The sequence below is a fragment of the Ranitomeya variabilis genome, chromosome 3, assembly GCF_051348905.1.
Source record: "Ranitomeya variabilis isolate aRanVar5 chromosome 3, aRanVar5.hap1, whole genome shotgun sequence".
NCBI classification, from domain to species: domain Eukaryota; kingdom Metazoa; phylum Chordata; class Amphibia; order Anura; family Dendrobatidae; genus Ranitomeya; species Ranitomeya variabilis.
Window position 1 is genome coordinate 722,970,932 of NC_135234.1, and position 19,898 is coordinate 722,990,829.

At 43.3% G+C, this 19,898-nt stretch overlaps 1 protein-coding gene across 11 annotated transcripts in view; it reads left to right on the forward strand.

Annotated features, from left to right (window-relative positions):
• PARP4 (poly(ADP-ribose) polymerase family member 4) overlaps positions 1 to 19,898 on the forward strand; it is a 318,181-nt gene that overhangs the window by 172,781 nt on the left and 125,502 nt on the right. For 6 of the 11 annotated variants that reach the window (XM_077298347.1, XM_077298349.1, XM_077298352.1 and 3 more), the window contains 4 exons: positions 6,207 to 6,320; positions 10,907 to 10,984; positions 17,680 to 17,805; positions 18,765 to 18,926. In XM_077298347.1, coding sequence (XP_077154462.1) covers positions 6,207 to 6,320; positions 10,907 to 10,984; positions 17,680 to 17,805; positions 18,765 to 18,926 — 480 coding nt within the window. The remainder of the gene's footprint in view (positions 1 to 6,206; positions 6,321 to 10,906; positions 10,985 to 17,679; positions 17,806 to 18,764; positions 18,927 to 19,898) is intronic. The other 5 variants (XM_077298351.1, XM_077298353.1, XM_077298357.1 and 2 more) reach the window with 3 other exon arrangements.

Here is a 19,898-nt window from a genome sequence, read left to right on the forward strand (position 1 = left end):
CTGAAATATTGCCTGATACATGAGGGTTTATACAACATCTCAGTTCACATGGGGTGAAACAGTATCGTGGGGTTGCATTAGAAAAGTAATGAAGTGCTTGAGTTAAAAGTATCTGAATATTTCTTTGGGAGGAAGATTAAATTTTTCTCTGAAAAGTGGAAGAGGGATTATTATTGCTGATGAAGCTTGGTGATTCCTGCTGTGATCGATTTGTGGAACACTACAAGGGACTTAGTGCCTAGGGGAAATTGGTGATTACCCTAAAGAGGTTCTAGAAATAAAAAAGGAGATATGAGATCAGAGGAAATATTTCACAGTCCCAAATTTTAAGGTAGTAGGACATTATGGAATTTAAAATGTGTTTACATTGGGTAGGAGGGAACCATAGTAGGGTATTTAATGGATGACATTCTGGGGCTTTCAAGTTAAGAAGGAGAGGGGCTCAAAGGATGCGTGGTATAGAGGTAGTTAGGCCAGTTATGCCACCTGATAGTGTTTAGCGAAGTTATGAAACCCAGTCCACCTTTAAGGCAGTGACAATATAATGTGACCCTATTTGCACATGGGATGCCATCTTTCCAATTAAAAGGGTTAATTAAGCATTGAGTTATCTTAAGTGTAAGGGGGAAACCCGAAGACATCTAAACACCTTACACAGGTTTGTGTTGCTATTGCGGATATCTTCAGGTTCAGTCCTGCCGCAAATTGTGCGGCATCGGACCACTTTAAACTCAGTGAAGAAACCAGACAAGTTTGCAAAAATTGAGTCCTTTTTTTCTGACGATAACATGTTTGTACAGAGGATAGCAGGAATAAAGCTTGCTATTTTAATCTCCATAATACAGAGGCATAATATAATACTTAGTGGTTATGGGCAGTGGCACAATACTTGTGGTGAATGTTGCTCAAGAACAACAGGACAAATTGGTCAATTTTATCTTCCTGGTACAAGGCCACACGGGTCAATGTGTTTTGCTGTGACCACTGTACACAAGTACAGTACACTAGTACAGTACACTTTACAACTTCTTCTGTCTCATGCAGAGGTGGATTCTTACATGTGGACGGTAGACAAGCCGAGCAAGTCAGATAAACCTTCATGTTCCCGATGCAGGGACACGCAGGTCGATATGTTACACTGTGAACCCTGCACCTAAACAGCATTTTGTGATCCATTAATGAGGGCCTCTCTTAGAGCTGCATCCCTCTACCATGTCCTCAGCTGGACAAGACCTTTCTCTACAGGGCATCCCATGTCTGGTCAACACTGAACTCGCACCTTACTTTCATTCTCCCACTAATGGGTTTCACCGATGTGCCTGCTGAACTGGATCCCAGTCGCCTCTAAAGTTCCTTTCTGATTGTTGCTGCTTTGCGCCTTCCAGCTCCACACTAATTATCATCCTATCAAGATCTCTCCACACTCTCCCCTCTTCTCTTCCTTCACTAATTTTTTCAACTTCACACTACCAAGAGATTCCCAAGTCTCCTCCCCACTATGGACCAGCCTTAGGCTGGTTTCACACTTGCGTTTTTGTCTGCAGCGTTTTTTGCACAAAAAACGCATGCGTTTTTTTTCCTATATTTAACATTGAAAACGCATGCGTTTTTTTGCACATGCGTTTGGTCGCGTTTTCAAACGCATGCGTTTTTTGTCTGCATGCGTTCATTTTCAAAAATGCTACCTGCAGTATTTTCTTGCGCGTTTTTTTGCCGCGAAAAAAACGCATGCGTTTTTTCGTGGCAAAAAAATGCATTGCTGTCTATGTAAACGCATGCATTTTTAAGCACATGCGTTTGTTTGCGCTAAAAACGCATGCGTTTTTATAGAAAAAAAACAGAAAACACACTGAAAAGCCACCCACCACCATCAAGGTGATAAAGGGATCCAAACCCTAACCCTAACTCTACCCCTAACCTCACCCCTAACCGTTTAATGAACATTTTCTGACAGTCATATTGCCACGTATTTAAGTGCCACATATCACGTATTTCAGTGCCACGTATGCCACGTATTTAAGTGCCACATATTTAAGTGCCACGTGCCACGTATTAAAGTGCCACGTGCCACGCGCCACGTATTTAAGTGCCACGTGGCACATATTTAAGTGCCACGTGCCACATATTTAAGTGCCACGTGCCACGTATTTAAGTGCCACATGCCACATATTTAAGTGCCACGTGCCACGTATTTAAGTGCCACGTATTTAAGTACCACGTATTTCAGTTGCACGTATTTCAGTGCCACGTATTTCAGTCACGTTTAGGGTTAGGGGTAGGGGTAGGGTTTTCTTGTTTTTTCTTGTGTTTTCTTGTGTTTTTCTATAAAAACGCATGCGTCTAAAAAACGCATGCGTTTTACCGCGTTTACATGCGTTTTTCACACATGCGTTTCTTTAAAAAAACGCATGCAGACAAAAACGCAAGTGTGAAACCAGCCTTACAGTTGACTCCACACTGTCTTTGCTGTCTGTTGCTGGGTAGACATAACCTTTCACCTGCACTCTATGCAAGCGTGAAAAGGAGAACAGTGACATCTTGTGTCTGCTGGTCAGTACTGCAGCCCACAGGGAAATTAACAATTACCACAAGAAACCATATTTCACACATTTACATTAAACTTATTGATATCTTCAGGATGAGAAACCTGACAATTGGTCCACCTCCTCACACTTGTCGCCACTGACTAACAGGAGCTGCTGCTTCCAGGAAGAAAAAAAAACATGCAATACAGTACATTTTGCACACATTAAAACAACAGGGGTCTTCAGAGGGGTGTTACGCCATATTCTCCACCTTTACATAAGTAAGAGTAGGATATCATCAGCAAACATAATAGTTTATGCTATAACTAGTGCTTTCTCAATGCCCTGAACACTTAAATCTAGACAAAGGCAATACAAGAAAACAATGCGGTGAGGAGGCAGCTTTGACGGGTGTGTCTTTCAATAGTGAAACAAAAACTTGCCATTTGTTTCAACCCGTTAACAAGACTTTTTTAAGGATTACATCTCACTGTATAGTACCATAGCTCCAAACGCCCCACATTCAGCAGCATTGTCCCGGGCTTCAAATTTGCACCATTCTCCGACGTCTCCCGTAGCTCAGGGTCGCATATCTCTGCTCAGGGCATAAATTAAATTCAGTTATTCCCTTCTTGTCTTGTGATCTGCTTTTCTCAAGACGCAAAGTGACGCTCTCATGTTTGAAGGCAGCAGCTCCAGCAATGAACCACAGCCCAGAATAATGGGCAGAGGAGAATTTGGTAATCTTGAGCTGTATTGCAGTCAGTGAAACCGGAAGCAGATTATTCTATTTTATACATAGAGATAAGTTGTATATAATGGTGTATTTCTATGTATTTGTATTCTATAGGCAAAGAAAATGTCAGATTTTTTTTTTTGTTTCTTTAATACTATTAAAATTTATGAAAATCCGTTACAAAAATGTAATTTTTTCTTTTTTTGTGAGTCTTCCGGGGACTTGAACTGACAACCTCAATAATTGCAGGCAGTAGCTAAGGCTACTGAACCATAGGCTCTGGTGTTGTCACTGGGAGAATTTTTTTCTACTTGATCTGTAGTCAGAGACATAGAGATACATTGTGTATAAGGCCGGCGTCACACTGGCGAGTTTTACGGACGTAAGAGCGCAGAAACTACGTCCGTAAAACTCGCATAACATACGGCACAATTATTCTCAATGGGGCTGCTCCTATTAGCCGTATATTACGGTTCAGTATTATACGGCTTTCTACGGCATGCTGCGTTTGTCAGCGTATTGCGCAAATAATACGCCAATGAAAGTCTATGGGGGCGAGAAAAATACGGATTCCACACGGACCAGCAGTGTGACTTGCGAGAAATACGCAGCGGTGTTAGTGAAAAGTCGGTAATTCAATTGCCGGCTTTTCATTTCTCCTGCCTAAACCCGACATGATATGAGACATGGTTTACATACAGTAAACCATCTCATATCCCCATTTTTTTTGCATATTCCACACTACTAATGTTAGTAGTGTGTATGTGCAAAATTTGTGCACTGTAGCTGCTAAAATAAAGGGTTAAATGGCGGAAAAAATTGGCGTGGGCTCCCGCGCAATTTTCTCCGCCAGAGTGGTAAAGCCAGTGACTGAGGGCAGATATTAATAGCCTAGAGAGGGTCCATGGTTATTGGCCCCCCCGTGGCTAAAAACATCTGCCCCCAGCCACCCCAGAAAAGGCACATCTGGAAGATGCGCCTATTCTGGCACTTGGCCACTCTCTTCCCACTCCCTGTAGCGGTGGGATATGGGGTAATGAAGGGTTAATGTCACCTTGCTATTGTAAGGTGACATTAAGCCAGATTAATAATGGAGAGGCGTCAATTATGTCACCTATCCATTATTAATCCAATTGTAGGAAAGGGTTAAAAAACACACACACACATGATTAAAAAGGATTTTAATGAAATAAACACAGCGGTTGTTGTAATAATTTATTGTTCTCGCAATCCATTTGCAGGCCCTCGCTTGGCAAAATAATTAACGCACAAGATACATACCTTCTGATGTCAGATCACGTCCCACGAAGTAATCCATCTGAGCGTCCGAGGTCCGTCACAAAAGAACGGCACATCGCTAGCGCGTGCCGAAAGTGGCATGCGCTAGCGATGCGCTACAGAGACAAATCACATTGCTGTCAATGGGTGCGCTAACGGACCCGTTTCACGGCGTTAATTGCGACAATTTCACCGTGCAACGCAGTCCATTAGCGTTAACCCATTAACGCAATGCGAACCTAGCCTTAGACATTTAGTCCGTGTTCATATGTAGGGTAAATACTGCGTATTTTCTGCTGCTTTTTTGCACAGAAATTCTGCTTCGCCCCTTCCCCGTGCATCTAAAAACGTGACTGAACTGGGCAGTTTTGGTAATGTTTTTTTCTCGGGAGCCTTCTATGTTGAGCAGAATCAAAACTTTTCTGTAATTTAAAAAAAACACATTAAAAACACAGCTTCACCTCTGCACCAGAGACGCATCATATAAGGGGGAAAACGCATACAAATACAGCTAAAGTTCAATAATCAGAGAAGACTGTTATTGAGTATTTTGGTGTGGATCCTGCAGAAAACAAAAAAACATAGAATTTATGCAATGTGTGAACACTGCTTTACAGACTCCAAAAAGCCAGATCTCATATAGTGAAGCTACATAAAGATGAGAACGTTCTGGCGGCTTCAACTGTGATTGATGGAACAAAAAATAAATCCATAGGTCCCAACTAGAGATGAGTAGGACAAACAAATGACATCCCGCCAGCTCTGGTTAATCAATAGCTGCGATGAGGACATCAGAAGGTAAGAGATTTGCTGCCTCCCGTCGAGCCACCAGGTAATACTGATCTGGACGCTGGAGCGTAGTCCCATGAATCAATCCTCTCATCTCTAGTCCCAAGGTCGGAGTCACACTACAGCGAGATACGGCCGAGTCTCGCAGGTTAAAAACAAGCTCTGGCACCGGCACTCCGGAGCGGAGCGTGCAGCTCCATGTATTGCTATGTGGCCGCACGCTCCGCTCTGGAGTGCCAGTGCCAGAGCTTGGTTTTAACCTGCGAGACTCGGCCGTATCTTGCTGTGTGTGATCCCGGCCTAATAGTCCTGGATACAGCAGACAGTCCTAGATTTGGGTCTGCAGCCTCAGGCGTCTGCTGAATGTCCCTCACTGCCACTGCCCCTCTGACATCTCCTCCTACCAGAGGAGAAAGAATTGGTGGATTGGGTGGTGGCTATGCTACGCGCATCACACAATTTATTCCTCTTTTCTTAAAAAGTTGGCAGTTATGTACTACTAGGTTATAAATAAAATAGTATTCCCAGCTATATGAACGCTTTGCATTTGTCTTAGACAATAGAATAATAGTTGAGCAAAAGGATTTGCAGGACCTTAGTCCAGTAGACACGTTGGTGGTCCATGACCACTGGACTAGAGCCCAGTGAACTACTTGTGGCATACCCATAATCTCCTGATTAGTAGGCTTGGCTTTCTGGACCGACTAATTGGAAGAGGTGTCAAAGATGACACAGGTAGAAGAACGTTTGCAGGGCTTTGGTCTGGTGGCCATGGATTACTGAAGTGGCCACTGAGCCAGGCTTTCTGGAAATATTTTCCTAAACTAAAAAAAATATGGTTTCTAAAATGGCTAGATATTTTTTGCTCTTGTTTACAGACTCTTAAGCCTGGACAATCACAGGTATCTGTACCGGATGAATCTGTATATTCAGCAAATGTAGCTTCCCCCGATAACCTGGAACTTGTTAAACATAAGAAGAAGAGACGTATGGTAATGTGAAATACATTGCATCTATTACTTTTATTTGTCATCTTCACATGTATATTATTATTTTACTTTATTAATATTCATGCTTAAATCCATTCATTTTCGTATTTAATATTTGCATCAAATTGGAAATGCCAAAATGTAAGCATACGAAACAATTTCTTAGAAGATAGATCTAAAAAAAAATCACCAGGGTCTGGATGTACAATATAATTTACGTAAGCCGGATTAATGTAAATGGAAGTTTAAGTAAAGGTTTATTCCCAGAAATCAAGGAATGCCTTATGCACAGAATAGGGGATAACTTACTGTCTGACTGCTGGGAGCATGGTCTATAGTCAGAGAAAATCTAGCGATGTACTTTGCTTTCTCTAGCAGTGCTATTAACAATGAATTGAGCGGCAGCCATGCACCCGAACTATCGCTCTTCCCCATTTATGGATGGGGCCTCAGAGGTCCCAGTGGTTGGATCCCCCCGGGATCAGCCCGTTCTCCTCTATCCCACTTTATAAACAAGAGGGCAGCCAGTGGCCCAAGCATCCGTAAAGGGGGCTCTAATATGCACAATATATGTTTGTATGTCAGATATGAACTTTGCAATGCAATGGGCAACAGCACCGTGCCCCTATCAAATCTACCAGCTTGGCGGGGTGTTTTTTTTAATAATTAGTAGTTCCAGGTTTCCTGTCCCGATTTGTCCTGTAGGTGCTCGTGTTGGTGATAAACTGAACCATGTGTGTTTTGCTAACCCTGAGTGGGCAGATCCCCGCAGAAGTATGGACTGTGATATACCACTTTGTTTTGATTTCCTGTTTTGCCCAAAGGGCCGTGTTTATTTTTACTTTATCATGGTTTATGCTGTATGTACCTAAACCTGTGAAAAACTTAATGAGACAGTGTTCCCATGTCTACCTCCGTGTACAGCTGAGTGAGCCATGGTCATCTACGTATGGGCTGAAGCTGAGTTTAACAAATTTCTAGAGTTTTTGAGTAAATTAAAGGGGGTTGTCTCAACATAATTGTTAAGGAGCGTATCACTCCCGTGTCTCCTGCTTGTTGGTGGAAGGGTGGGTGGTACGGTACACTCAAGGTTGCTTGACAGGTTAGATCATCTTCATAGTCTGGCTCTAGGCCCCAACTGTGCAACTTTGCCTCTGCATCATTGGAGGGACGCTGAAGCTCGCTGGATCCATTGGATCCTTCCACCTTCAGAGCAGGACTTACAAGCCCTCTAGCAAAGAACTTGTAAACACTTCGCTCCATGCCTAGTAGTCCGGCCACTGCTGATAGGCAAGGAGCAGTACACAGCTAAACCAAACATAATCTGTTGTTGAGAACAGAGAGGGTTTATAACAAGTAAATTGCAAAGTTGTTTGTTTTTTACAAGCTCTTTTGTTGTTTTATCCATTTATTATGTTGAAAGAAAACCCTTTAAGTTCAATATTCAGAAGTGAAATCAAACAGTGTACTGTATATGCTGTGTATACATTGAATGGATCACTATCGGGTGAGCGTACTGTGGAAAAGGACTTGTTCGCATTCATTATAGGGGTTGTTTCCTTTTAGGTGATGTTCGGCCCAGCTACAATTTGCGAAAACATAACAAACCGCATTGAACTCATCTTCCCCAGGTCCACCGGTGAGCCTCTGACGCTGCTTCTGGTGCTCTAGCATTGGCCGTGGCGCTGATGTCACCTCAACAGCCAATCAGTGAGCTCTGAAGGGAATTTGTGGTGTAATAGGCCAGAGCCCACACCTCTAGCACAGGCAGGAGTTCTCATCCTCATTTTTTTTATTTAGAACATTGCCGGTGTGCATGTAAGCTGCATGAAACCATATAGATAAAACTCCCAATTATATTTTCTTGACTTGATTAAATGCAACCTGTCATCGGGTTTTCCCAATATAAAGTCCTGCCACCGCCTTTACTGCTTGTTTTACAGTATTCTAGGAAGTTGTATATTAGTCCCTAAGGATAGCCCCCAAAATATCCTTTATAATGACTCCATATGGCATGATCCTGTCTGATGGGCATCTCTGGTCTTGATCTGGCACCTCCTCTCTGGTCGCAACCGCCGTCCTCCTTCCTTGCTTCATGTGGATGTCGCGTCCTACATCATCCACACCACAGAGTGTCCCATCATGCACCTGCACAGGCGCACTTTTCACTGCCGCTCAGCAGGGCAGATCAAAGTACTGTAATGCACATGTGTCGGGAAAGGCCAAGGAGCACCGATGACCTAGAAGTAAAGCTGACGCGTGTGCATTAAAGTACTTTGTTCTTTTGCTCTATCCTCAGCAGAGCTAAGTACACCTGCACGAGAACACGACTGGGGACACTGAGTGGATGACGTAGGACAGGAGGTTGGCAATTGTAACCACCTATCGACCAAACCGCTGCATGACCAGCTCTATCCTCATCTACTGTATCCTCACCCATCCCTTGTAGATTGTGAGCCTTCGCGGGCAGGGTCCTCTCTCCTACTGTACCAGTTATGACTTGTATTGTTTAAGATTATTGTACTTGTTTTTATTATGTATACCCCTCCTCACATGTAAAGCGCCATGGAATAAATGGCGCTATAACAATAAATAATAATAATAATAATAATAATTGTGACCAGAGCGGAGGCATCAGATCAAGACAAGAGACACCCATCGGACTGGACCGCACTGTATAGGGAAATTTATAACAGATGTTTTTGAAGCTATGCAGAGGGGGTTGGAAACTCAATCATCTTCCTAGAATACTGTAAATAGGCGCTAAAGGTTTTGCCAATACTTTATATTGGTAAAACATGATGACAGGTTCCCTTTAAGACCTTGTGTATCCAAGAAACTTCTCCCTAGGATTTTTTAACTCTCAGGTTGCTGTTCCAAGATGACAAAGACTCTTCTCTTTTTTTTTATGTTGTTTGTCTTATCCCTTTGTCCTTGACGTACCCTCCTCACTGTTTTCCCATGAGAAGTGACTCGGCATGACAGTGTATATCAATATTTCATCATTTAAACAGTTTATAAAGATATAGTGATGTAATAACATAAAGCCATAGCACATTGACATTAATTAATCAAATGATTTGCATTAATACTTAATAAATCATGCAATACAAAAGCAAATGTCCTAATTGAGCCCCCCTTTCAAATTAAAAAAATGTGTTGGGCTCACAGTGCATAGGTGCAATCAGGGCCGCCATCAGGACATTACTGCCCTGAATGGGGCCCGGTGGGCAGAGGGGGCCCGTCTCATCTGCTCACCGGGCCCTTACTGGCAGGCTAAACCGGGCCCTTAGCGGCGCTGCGGCAGCAAAGCTATTGATGTGCGGGCCCGTGCCCGCACGTCAATAGTTAACAGCCGCCAGCCAATCGGAGGCTGGCAGCTGACTTCAGCCGCAGCGCGCACGTTGCCGGCGTCTGACGTGATTGTCAGTCACCGGCGAGTGCGCGCTTCAGCTTAGTGAAGGGAGCTTCGCCGCAGAAGCGCGGCCAGGTAAGAACTTTTTTTTAATTATTATTGAGAGCGGCGATCCGGGGGGCCCTGGGGCAGAATGCTAGAGACACTGGGGCACTATGCTGGAGACACTGGAGGCAGAATGCTGGACACACTGGGACACAATGCTGGACACACGGGAGGCACAATGCTGGAGACACTGGGGGCACAATGCTGGAGACACTGGGGGCACAATGCTGGAGACACTGGGGGCACAATGCTGGACACACTGGGGCAGAATGCTGGACACACTGGGGCACAATGCTGGACACACTGGGGGCAGAGATGCTGGACACACTGGGGGCACAATGCTGGACACACTGGGGGCATAATGCTGGACACACTGGGGCACAATGCTGGACACACTGGGGCAGAATGCTGGACACACTGGGGCAGAATGGTCGAGACACTGGGGGCAGAATGCTGGACACACTGGGGGCAGAATGCTGGAGACACTGGGGCAGAATGCTGGACACATTGGGGGCAGAATGCTGGACACTTTGGGGGCAGAATACTGGAGACATATAGGGCATAATGGAGATATGGGGCATGATTGGATCATGGGGCAGGATGGATACGATGGAGACAGATGGGGCAGGATGGGGAGATCATATGGGGCAGAATGCTGGAGACACTAGGGCAGAATGCTGGAGACACTGGGGCAGAATGCTGGAGACACATTGGGGGCAGAATGCTGGAGACATAGGGGGCATAATGGAGATACGGGGCATGATTGGATCATGGGGCAAGATGGGTGCGATGGAGACAGATGGGGCAGGATGGGGAGATCATATGGGGCAGAATGGATACTCATGAGGGCAGGATGGGAGAACATATGGCTGACGCCAGGAATGAGACACACGGGGGTCAGGATGGCGAATATTGTTACCATAGGGGCTAATTAAGGGATATTATTACTGCAATGATGTATTTATTTTATTTTTTGAGTATACTGTTTTAAATGGGGGGCAGTCCTGTTACTGTGTAGAGTGACACTATGTTGCCTCTTTTTCTTCATGTGGTGTAATGTAGAAGTTGGAAAAAATTAAGTAATGTGTTCTGCAAGCTGGGCTTGAGATAACTGTGTTATTTCCTGCAGAAACGAGTCCTGGCTGGAATAAGTGATGGCGATCTGTGCTGGATGAAAGATGAAGGACTTCACCTAGAGACGTCACTGGTGAGTCAGTGTGTTACCTGTACACTGACACTATACACTGTATACTATATACAGAGGTCCTCTGTATAATGTCACCAGTGATCACTGTATTACCTGTACACAGACACTGCATACTAAGTACAGATCTCTTGTGTATAATGGCACTGATGGTGATAGTATTGTGTTTTTTTTTTTATTACTGATCAGTATTGTAGTATTCAGTCACTATGTGGTGGTAATATGTGGTCTGGACATGGTGTTGCGGTATTTGTCCCTTGTATGTGCTATTTGGTCACTATGTGGTGGTAATATGGTGTCTGGTCATGGTGTTGTGGTATTTGTTCCTTGTATGTGATATTATTCTGTCACTGGTGGTAATATGTGGTCTGGTCATGGTGTTGTGGTATTTGTTCCTTGTATGTGATATTATTGGTAATTTTAAAAATGGAAAAATAAATAAAAATATACCTAAATTGTATTGCATATTTTAACAAATATTTAATAGGTCACAGTAGAGTAGGGACCGGCCAAAAGTGTCTACCGTGTTATGGTGGCCGCTTAAAAAATCTTTTGGCCAAAACATGTGTGATAGGTGAGAAGTGGAGTTTTTCCAAGAGAGAGCGGTGGGACTGTGGACAGTTCGAGGGGTGAAGCGTGGAGGTGGGGCTGGGGTGGAGCCTGGGTGGAGTCTCAAGGGGGCCCCGAAAATTTTGCCAGTATGGGGCCCCAAAATTTCTAGTGCCAGCCCTGGGTGCAATCACAGAAGGACATACCTTCCAACTTTTAAAGACAGGGAAAGGAGCATGTATTGCAGCACTACACAGTCATTTTGCTCCTATTGAAGCCCCTTAGTGTTCTCACCGATTATGATACCCCTATCAGAGTATATTGCCCACAAATATGCCCCCACACACAATGTGTGATGCCCTCACAGTGCCCCAAACATCTTTTTCCAGGAGGGCAAAATAGCAGATGAAAACAGTCTAGCAAATGTAGGTATTTTATGTTGCAGATTTCAACTTTCTGTCAGCAGAATTATTAGCATTTGAACATTATGGGAGAACAAACTGTTTTTCTTGGGACACAGTGGCTTGTGAAAGTATTCATCCCCTTGTCTTTTTACCTATTTTATTACATTAAAATGTGTATATAAATATTGTTGTAATCCGATTTGTGTGTGATGCATCAGCATCTACATTAGTAAAGTGAAGTGAGAAAAATATAGGCATAAATGAAATTTATAGGATGAAATAACGAAAAATTGGCATGTGCATATGTATTCACCTCCCTAAAGTCAGTACTTTGTAGAGCCTCCTTTTGCGGCAATTACAGCTGCTAGTCACTTTGAATAAATCTCTGAGCTTTCCACATCTTGCCACTAGCATTTTTGTCGATTCCTCAAGGCAAAACTGCTCCAGCTCCTTCGAGTTTGATGGTTTCTTCTGCTGAACAGCAATCTCCATGTCTGACCACAGATTCTCAGTTGGATTAAGGTCTGGGCTTTGACTAGGCCACTCCGAAACATTTACACATTTTCCCTTAAACCACTCAAAGCACACTGCTAAAGCAACACTTGAGTCATTGTATTGTTGGAAGCTGAACCTCCGTCCCAGTCTCAAATCACTGACCGACTAAAAGAGGTTTTGCCCAAGAATATCCCTGTATTTTGCATCATCCATCTTCCCCCCGGGACCATTTTCTCTGTCCTTGTTGCTGAAAAAAACATCCCCATAGCATGATGCTGCCACCATTATGTTTCACTGTGGGTATGGTGCTCTTGTGGTGATGAGCTGTGTTGGTTTGGCGCCAGACATAGTATTCAGCTTGGTGGCCAAAAACTTCAATTTTAGTCTCATCTGACCACAGCACCTTCCTCCATACATTTGGGGACTCTCCCATATGTCTTTTGGGAAACTCAAAACAAGCTTTACAATTTTTGTGTGTAAGTAAAGGCTTTTTTCTGCCCGCTCTTCCATAAAGGCCACCTCTAAGGAGTGTATGCCTTAGGCCGGAGTCACACTGGTGCGAGATACGGCCGAGTCTCCCTGGTTAAAAGCAAGCTGTGGCACCTGCACTCTGGAGTGGAGCGTGCAGCTGCATAGCAATACATGGAGCCGCACGCTCCGCTCCGGAGTGCCGGTGCCACAGCTTGCTTTTAACCAGCGAGACTCGGCCGTATCTCGCACCAGTGTGTCTCCGGCCTTATTGTGGTCATATGGATAGATACCCTAGTCTCTGCTTGGGAACTTTGCAGTTCCTTCAGGACCTTTGGTCTCTGTGCTGCCTCTCTCATTAATGCTCTTATTGCCCGGGCTGAGAGTTTTGGTGGCGGCCCTCTCTTGGCAGGTTTGTTGTGGTACCATATTCTTTCCATTTGATGATAATGGATTTGATGGTGCTCCAGGGAAACATCAGAGATTAGGATTTTTTTTTAATAACCCAACCCTGACTTGTTGTTCTCAACAACTTTGTCCCTGACTTGTTCGGAGTTCTCCTTGGTCTTCATGGTGTTTGGTCAGTGATGACTCTTGTTAATGGTGTTGCAACCTCTGTGGCCTTTCAGAAAAGGTAAAGTGTATATACTGACAGATTTGTGACACTAAAGGTACCTTCACACGAAACGACATTATAACGATATCGCTAGCAATCCGTGACGTTGCAGCGTCCTCGCTAGCGATATCGTTTCGTTTGACACGCAGCAGCGATCAGGATCCTGCTGTGATGTCGCTGGTCGCTGAATAAAGTCCAGAACTTTATTTGGTCGTCCGATCGCTGTGTATCGTTGTGTTTGAAAGCAAAAGCAACGATACCAGCGATATTTTACACTGGTAACCAGGGTAAACATCGGGTTACTAAGCGCAGGGCCGCGCTTAGTTACCCGATGTTTACCCTGGTTACTAGCGTAAAATGTAAAAAAAACAAACAGCACATACTCACATTGCGTCCCCTGCAGTCTGCTTCCTCCTCTGACTCAGCGCCGCAAAGTGAAAGTGAAAGCAGCACAGCGGTGACGTCACCGCTCTGCTCTCACTGTACGGCGCTCAGTCAGTCAGGAAGTGGACGCAGGGGGACGTGAATGTAAGTATGTGCTGTTTGTTTTTTTTAGATTTTACGCTGGTAACCAGGGTAAACATCGGGTTACTAAGCGCGGCCCTGCGCTTAGTTACCCGATGTTTACCCTGGTTACCAGGGGACCTCGGCATAGTTGATCGCTGGAGAGCGGTCTGTGTGACAGCTCTCCAGCGACCAAACAGCGACGCTGCAGCGATCGACATCGTTGTCGCTATCGCTGCAGCGTCGCTTCGTGTGAAGGTACCTTTAGATTGCACACAGGTGGACTTCCTTTCACTAAGCATGTGATTTATGAAGGGAACTGGTTGCACCAGAAATTTTTAGGGGCTTCTTTCACAGAAAGGGTGAATACATATGCACATGCCAATTTATAGTTATTTGATCCTATAAATTTAATTTATGCCTATATTTTTCTTACTTCACCAACTTAGAGAATTTAGTGCTGAGGCATCACACACAAATCGGATTACAAAAATATTTATACACAGGTTGTAATATAGCAATATAGGTAAAAAGCCGAGGGGGGGGGGGGGGTGAATTCTTTTGCAAGTAACTGTATAATGCAACCTCAATTTTCATAATCACAACATTACCAGACGAGAACTGACACAAACAAACCAAATAGATCACACAGTACATAATTAACAAACTCAGACTGCTCAACACAGTCCCTCTATAGCATATGCCAGCAGCTGTTGTATATTCCTAATATGTTTGCACTTATTTTATTCCCTCTGCTCCTCAGCTTATTTCACTTTTTGTTTTCTTCCAATATGTCAAATGGTTCCCTGTATGTGTACATTTTTAGTTGGTGCTATTTTGTATATGCTTTATCAAGGGGGCATCCTGTGAGCCACTCCCCTTTGTAAAAGAACATAAAAATTAGCACTAAATAAAAATGCCCAAATCTCTGAAGCCGTGCCTATATAAAGCCTACTCATAATCTCCTGATCAGTAAGCCTGTGTATGTCACACCACAATAATGATGTCACACTGAGCCTTCTGATGGGAAGACATTAACACACAAATTGATGTCCATGGTCAGAGTAGGGTAACAAATATAATTAACAATTTGCCAAAAGGAAACAAATCCATTAAAAATTGCACAAGTCCGTTTCACTTAGTGGACACTAGCGTGCTAATAATTGAGTAAACTTCTGTCTTCTATATAGTACGAATAGTCCGACCTATATATTTATATCATTTCATTCAGGCATGTGGATCAAGGTGCGGCTGCTACCTATATACCACATCTATTGCCCCAATACGAGTTCACGGACCTGTGCTATTAAAAGCTGCTCTAAGCCTCCCCAACATGTTTCACCGGTACCACTGGCGCCATCAGGGGACTGAGCCAAAAAGAGGTTGCTGGACCTTTTAAAACCTAGGGTCTGATGTCACAGGGGGTCAACCAATCATGTAGTGCCAATTATAAACCAATCACAGTGCTTATTACATTGTGTTAGTAAGACACAGATATTAGTATAATAGCCACAAACCAGTATCAAAAATATATGACGAGGGTGTTCTTATGCATAATGGTTTTGTTTCCTTTAGTAGGTAATAATAAAAGTTAATTTTTAGATCTTTAGTTAAGGGATTTGTTGCCTTTTGGCAAATTGTTAATTATATTCTTGGTGGGAAGAGGCACCAGGGAAAATGCGGGTAGGCCATTGAGCCAAGGTTCCTGGAAATATTTTCCTAAACTAGAAAATGTAACCACTTTGAAAACTATTTGTTTTACTGTTTACAGAAAATTATGTTTCAACAATTTCAGACATCTGAACGATCACAGGTATCTTGTACAGGATGAGCCTTCATGTTCACATAAAACATAATATTACAGACAAAAAATAGGTAGATGTGCAAAGGTCAGAGTCTGAAATGGGGCAACAGAACAACTCAGTGCAGCAAAAATATACACAGGAAGGATAAGGAAGAGCCAGGAGGGCAAAATAGCAGCCAAAATGACCCCAGATTGGCATAAACGTATCCTTGGATTAAAGTAAAGTATCTGTGTGTCTGTGTGTATGTCTTTGTCTGAGCGTGTGTGTCTGAGTGTCTCTGGCTGTGGGTCTAGGTGTCTCTGGCTGTATGAGTTTCTCTGGCTGGGTCTATGTTCGTGTATCTGTGTCTCTGGCTGTGTTTCTCAGTCTGTGTGTGTTTCTGTATTTCTCTGGCTGTGTGTCTCTCCTTGTTTCTCTGTGTGTTTCTATCTGTATGTCTCTTGTCTGTGTGTCTCAGTCTGTGTATGTGTCTGTGTGTCTCTGTCTCTGTCCGTGTGTCTGTATGTCTCTGTTTGTGTTTATGTTCGTGTGTCTGTGTGTTTCTGGCTGTGTGTCTCAGTTTGTGTGTATCTGTATGTGTGTCTGTGTGTCTCTTATCTGTGTGTCTATTATCTGTGTGCCTCAGTCTGTGTGTCTCTCTCCGTGTGTTTCTATCTGTATGTGTGTGTGTGTCTCTTATCTGTGTGTCTCTGTATATGTGTGTCTATGTGTTTCTCTCCATGTGTTTCTATGTGTATGTGTGTGTCTCTTATCAGTGTGTCTCTTATCTGTGTGTCTCAGTCTGTGGGTCTCTGCCTGTGTGTGTCTCTGTATGTGTGTCTGTATGTCTCTTATCTGTATGTCTCTTATCTGTATGTCTCTTATCTGTGTGTCTCTTATCTGTATGTCTCTTATCTGTGTGTCTGTCTGTATGTGTGTGTCTCTTATCTGTGTGTGTCTGTCTGTATGTGTGTGTCTCTTATCTGTGTGTGTCTGTCTGTATGTGTGTGTCTCTTATCTGTGTGTCTCTTATCTGTGCGTCTCTTATCTGTGTGTCTATGTCTGTGGGTCTCTGCCTGTATGTGTCTCTGTATGTGTGCGTTTGGGGGATTTTTTTTCTCTCTTTCAGAAGCAGCACTACATCTGTGCATGAAATGTCTCTAATATTACAGTTCAGCCCCAACCAAATAAAGGGAACCTGTCACATCCAGAAATGCAATTTATCTGAAGATATAGGTATAATCTGCAGGTAAATAGCATTTAAGTCTGTGTAACAGCTTTTTGGAGCAGCAGCTAGAGGGAGAAAATGAAGTTATATCCTCCCTGCAGCTGCTTGCTTCCAGTCATCGGTGCAGTGCAGGGAGCTGTTACATTCACCTCTCACTATACTATTGAGCGCTGTTCTAAACACTCCCCAGGACATTGACTGACAGTGTGCTCTGCAGCATGTGTGTAGAGCGTGTGTGTGCAGAGAAAGCTGTCAATCAATGTGCGGGTGAGTGATTACGGCCACATTTACTATATAGTGAGCAGTGACTGTAACCTCTCCCTGCACCCCCCCCAAATGACTGAAAGCAAGCGGCTGCAGGGAGAATCTAACTTCATTTTCTCCCTGCCGCATTCATTTTCTTACAGTAAGCTGACAACACAGGATTTAAGTGACATTTACCCACAGATTAACTCTAATATATGCAGGTAGATGGTGTTTCTGGACACGAAACGTTCCCTTTAAGTCCTTTTGTCTTAACCTCTTTTAAGTTTTGAGACAAAATGTATTTGTCATGCAAATAGTTATAAATCACAGTTATTATTCTTTAGTAAAGCATATGCCCAGCTTGCCTGGATTACAGAAATAATCATTTAATTTAATTGTTTTAGCAAATGCTGTTAGAACTGAGGTCCCCCCAAAGAGCCCCAATAGGTGCATTATTTGAAGAAGAACCAATAAGTGAAAATGGTTTAGCACAGAAGACAAGTGCAAAATCCACAAGCCAGACGTTGCCGGTATGTATATTTTTGTGTTCACTTTACTTAATATTTTTGCTACATTGTATGGCAAATGTTTAGCTGTACCTGGGGTGAATCACTGCATAAGGCCACATTAAAAGTAGGGTATATGTCGAGAAATACTCCAGGCATACACCTGTAATGTCACTGTATACAAAGGAATGCCTCTTTTATAGGCTCCCATTATTTAAAAAAAATTGCATACCACACAGTGTGCAATTCTTTTAGTGCTTATTAAAAGGGGCTTTCCCACTAACGAAAGTTGATTTTAATCAATAGATCTTGGAATAATAATAATTTCCACAATTGGATGTTCCTGTGCTGAGATAATCTTATGTGTCCCTGCGGTTTACTGAGTGATGGCCGGTTCTGACCGTGCAGAAACATGGCCTGATCATACCACATCTCCTGGGCAGGGGAGGAAGCAAAAGAGTATGCTTCCTCCCCTGCCCAGGAGATGTGGTATGATCAGACCACGTCCCTGTACTGTCAGACACAGCCTTTACACAGTACACACCAGGTGCACATTTATAAGATTATCTCAGCACAGGAATATATATTTTTTTAAATACATCCAATTGTGGAACTTATTATTATTCCAAGATGTATTGTTTGTGCCTCAGTTTTCTGAAAGTGGAAAATCCCTTTAAGGTTTCATTTACACGATGTTGTCAAATTGCATTATTTGCGTCTGTTTTTCCCAAAACCACATTTTGCCGCAAAGATGACAAGAAATGTTTTGAAAAGACAGTATACCTAAAAAAAATTTCTAAACAAATTTTTAGGGATAGGTCATATTTATCAGTCTCTAAACTCTGCAGACATTCAGTTTCATGGCAAATTATTGCAGTTTTGAGAATAATTAATCACAGGTATTATTCTATTATATAATACATGCTCAGCTTGTCTAAATTATAGAAATCACGTTGTCTATCGCTTTCAATAACAAATTACAGGAATCAACATCAGCCCCATTTGAGGGTCATGGACTTTTTATACAAAAACCTCCAGGAGTAAAAGCTGCACCACCGATAGGCTCTATATATGCTCAGGCGCCAGATGAACAGCATTCGTTTCCATTTGGCATAGCTGGATTATTTTCGGGCCAGAGCATTTTGGTATGTATACTTTTGTGCTCACTATCATGAACGTAACACACACTCACGGGTAACAGAAAATGGGAAGAACTACTACAGGAAGATGCTGCACCCACACCCAACTGGTCCCTGTACAGACTAAAAAGACCCTAGACCCTAGACTCAAAAACACCACCTCAGACCTGGCTCCTTGAAAGGTCATCGAGGGGTTTCTTCTACCTCCTGAGGAACCAGAGGGGAGGCCACAACACACTGCCAACAAGAGGTGCAGGGAGATCCGAATACCCAGGGTGAGATAATTAAACTCGTTCATATAGGGTGGAGAAGGAAAGCTAAGGAGAGCCGAAAGTAAGCTGAAAAAGTATAACCTCCAAGAAACCTAAAGAGGTGAAATGAAGAGGAACGGGGAAGGAAAACAAACAAACTCAATGCAGAAATTCAATGGTGTTTACCAAGCAAAATAAACCCCTTAGCTGAAGGGCTGGAACTCCTAAACCCAAGTCCACCTAGAGGTATAGACAGCAACAAGTGGAGTGAAGGGTGAATATATAAAACCCAACCCAGAATGTGATAGGGCATTCAAAACAGAAAAATAGAAAACACATGGAGAGGAGTGAACCAAGAAGGGTGTTATGTGTTATGGACCTGGTGGTTAGGAGCACCCGGAATGACCTGATGGTCAAACTGTAAAACAGGACAAGCTCTGGGAAGTGGGAGCTCTGCTGACCGCAAACCCTAATCCTATCACACACTAGAAATAGCCGTGGAGCGTACCTAACTCTGCCTAGACGCCTCTTCACAGCCTAAGAGCTAACTACCCCTAAAGATAGGAAATAAAGCCTTACCTTGCCTCAGAGAAATTCCCCAAAGGAAAAGGCAGCCCCCCACAAATATTGACTGTGAGTTAAGAGGAAAGTCACAAACACAGGAATGAAACAGGTTTCAGCAAAGGAGGCCAGTCTTACTAAATAGTCAGAAGATAGAAAAGGGATC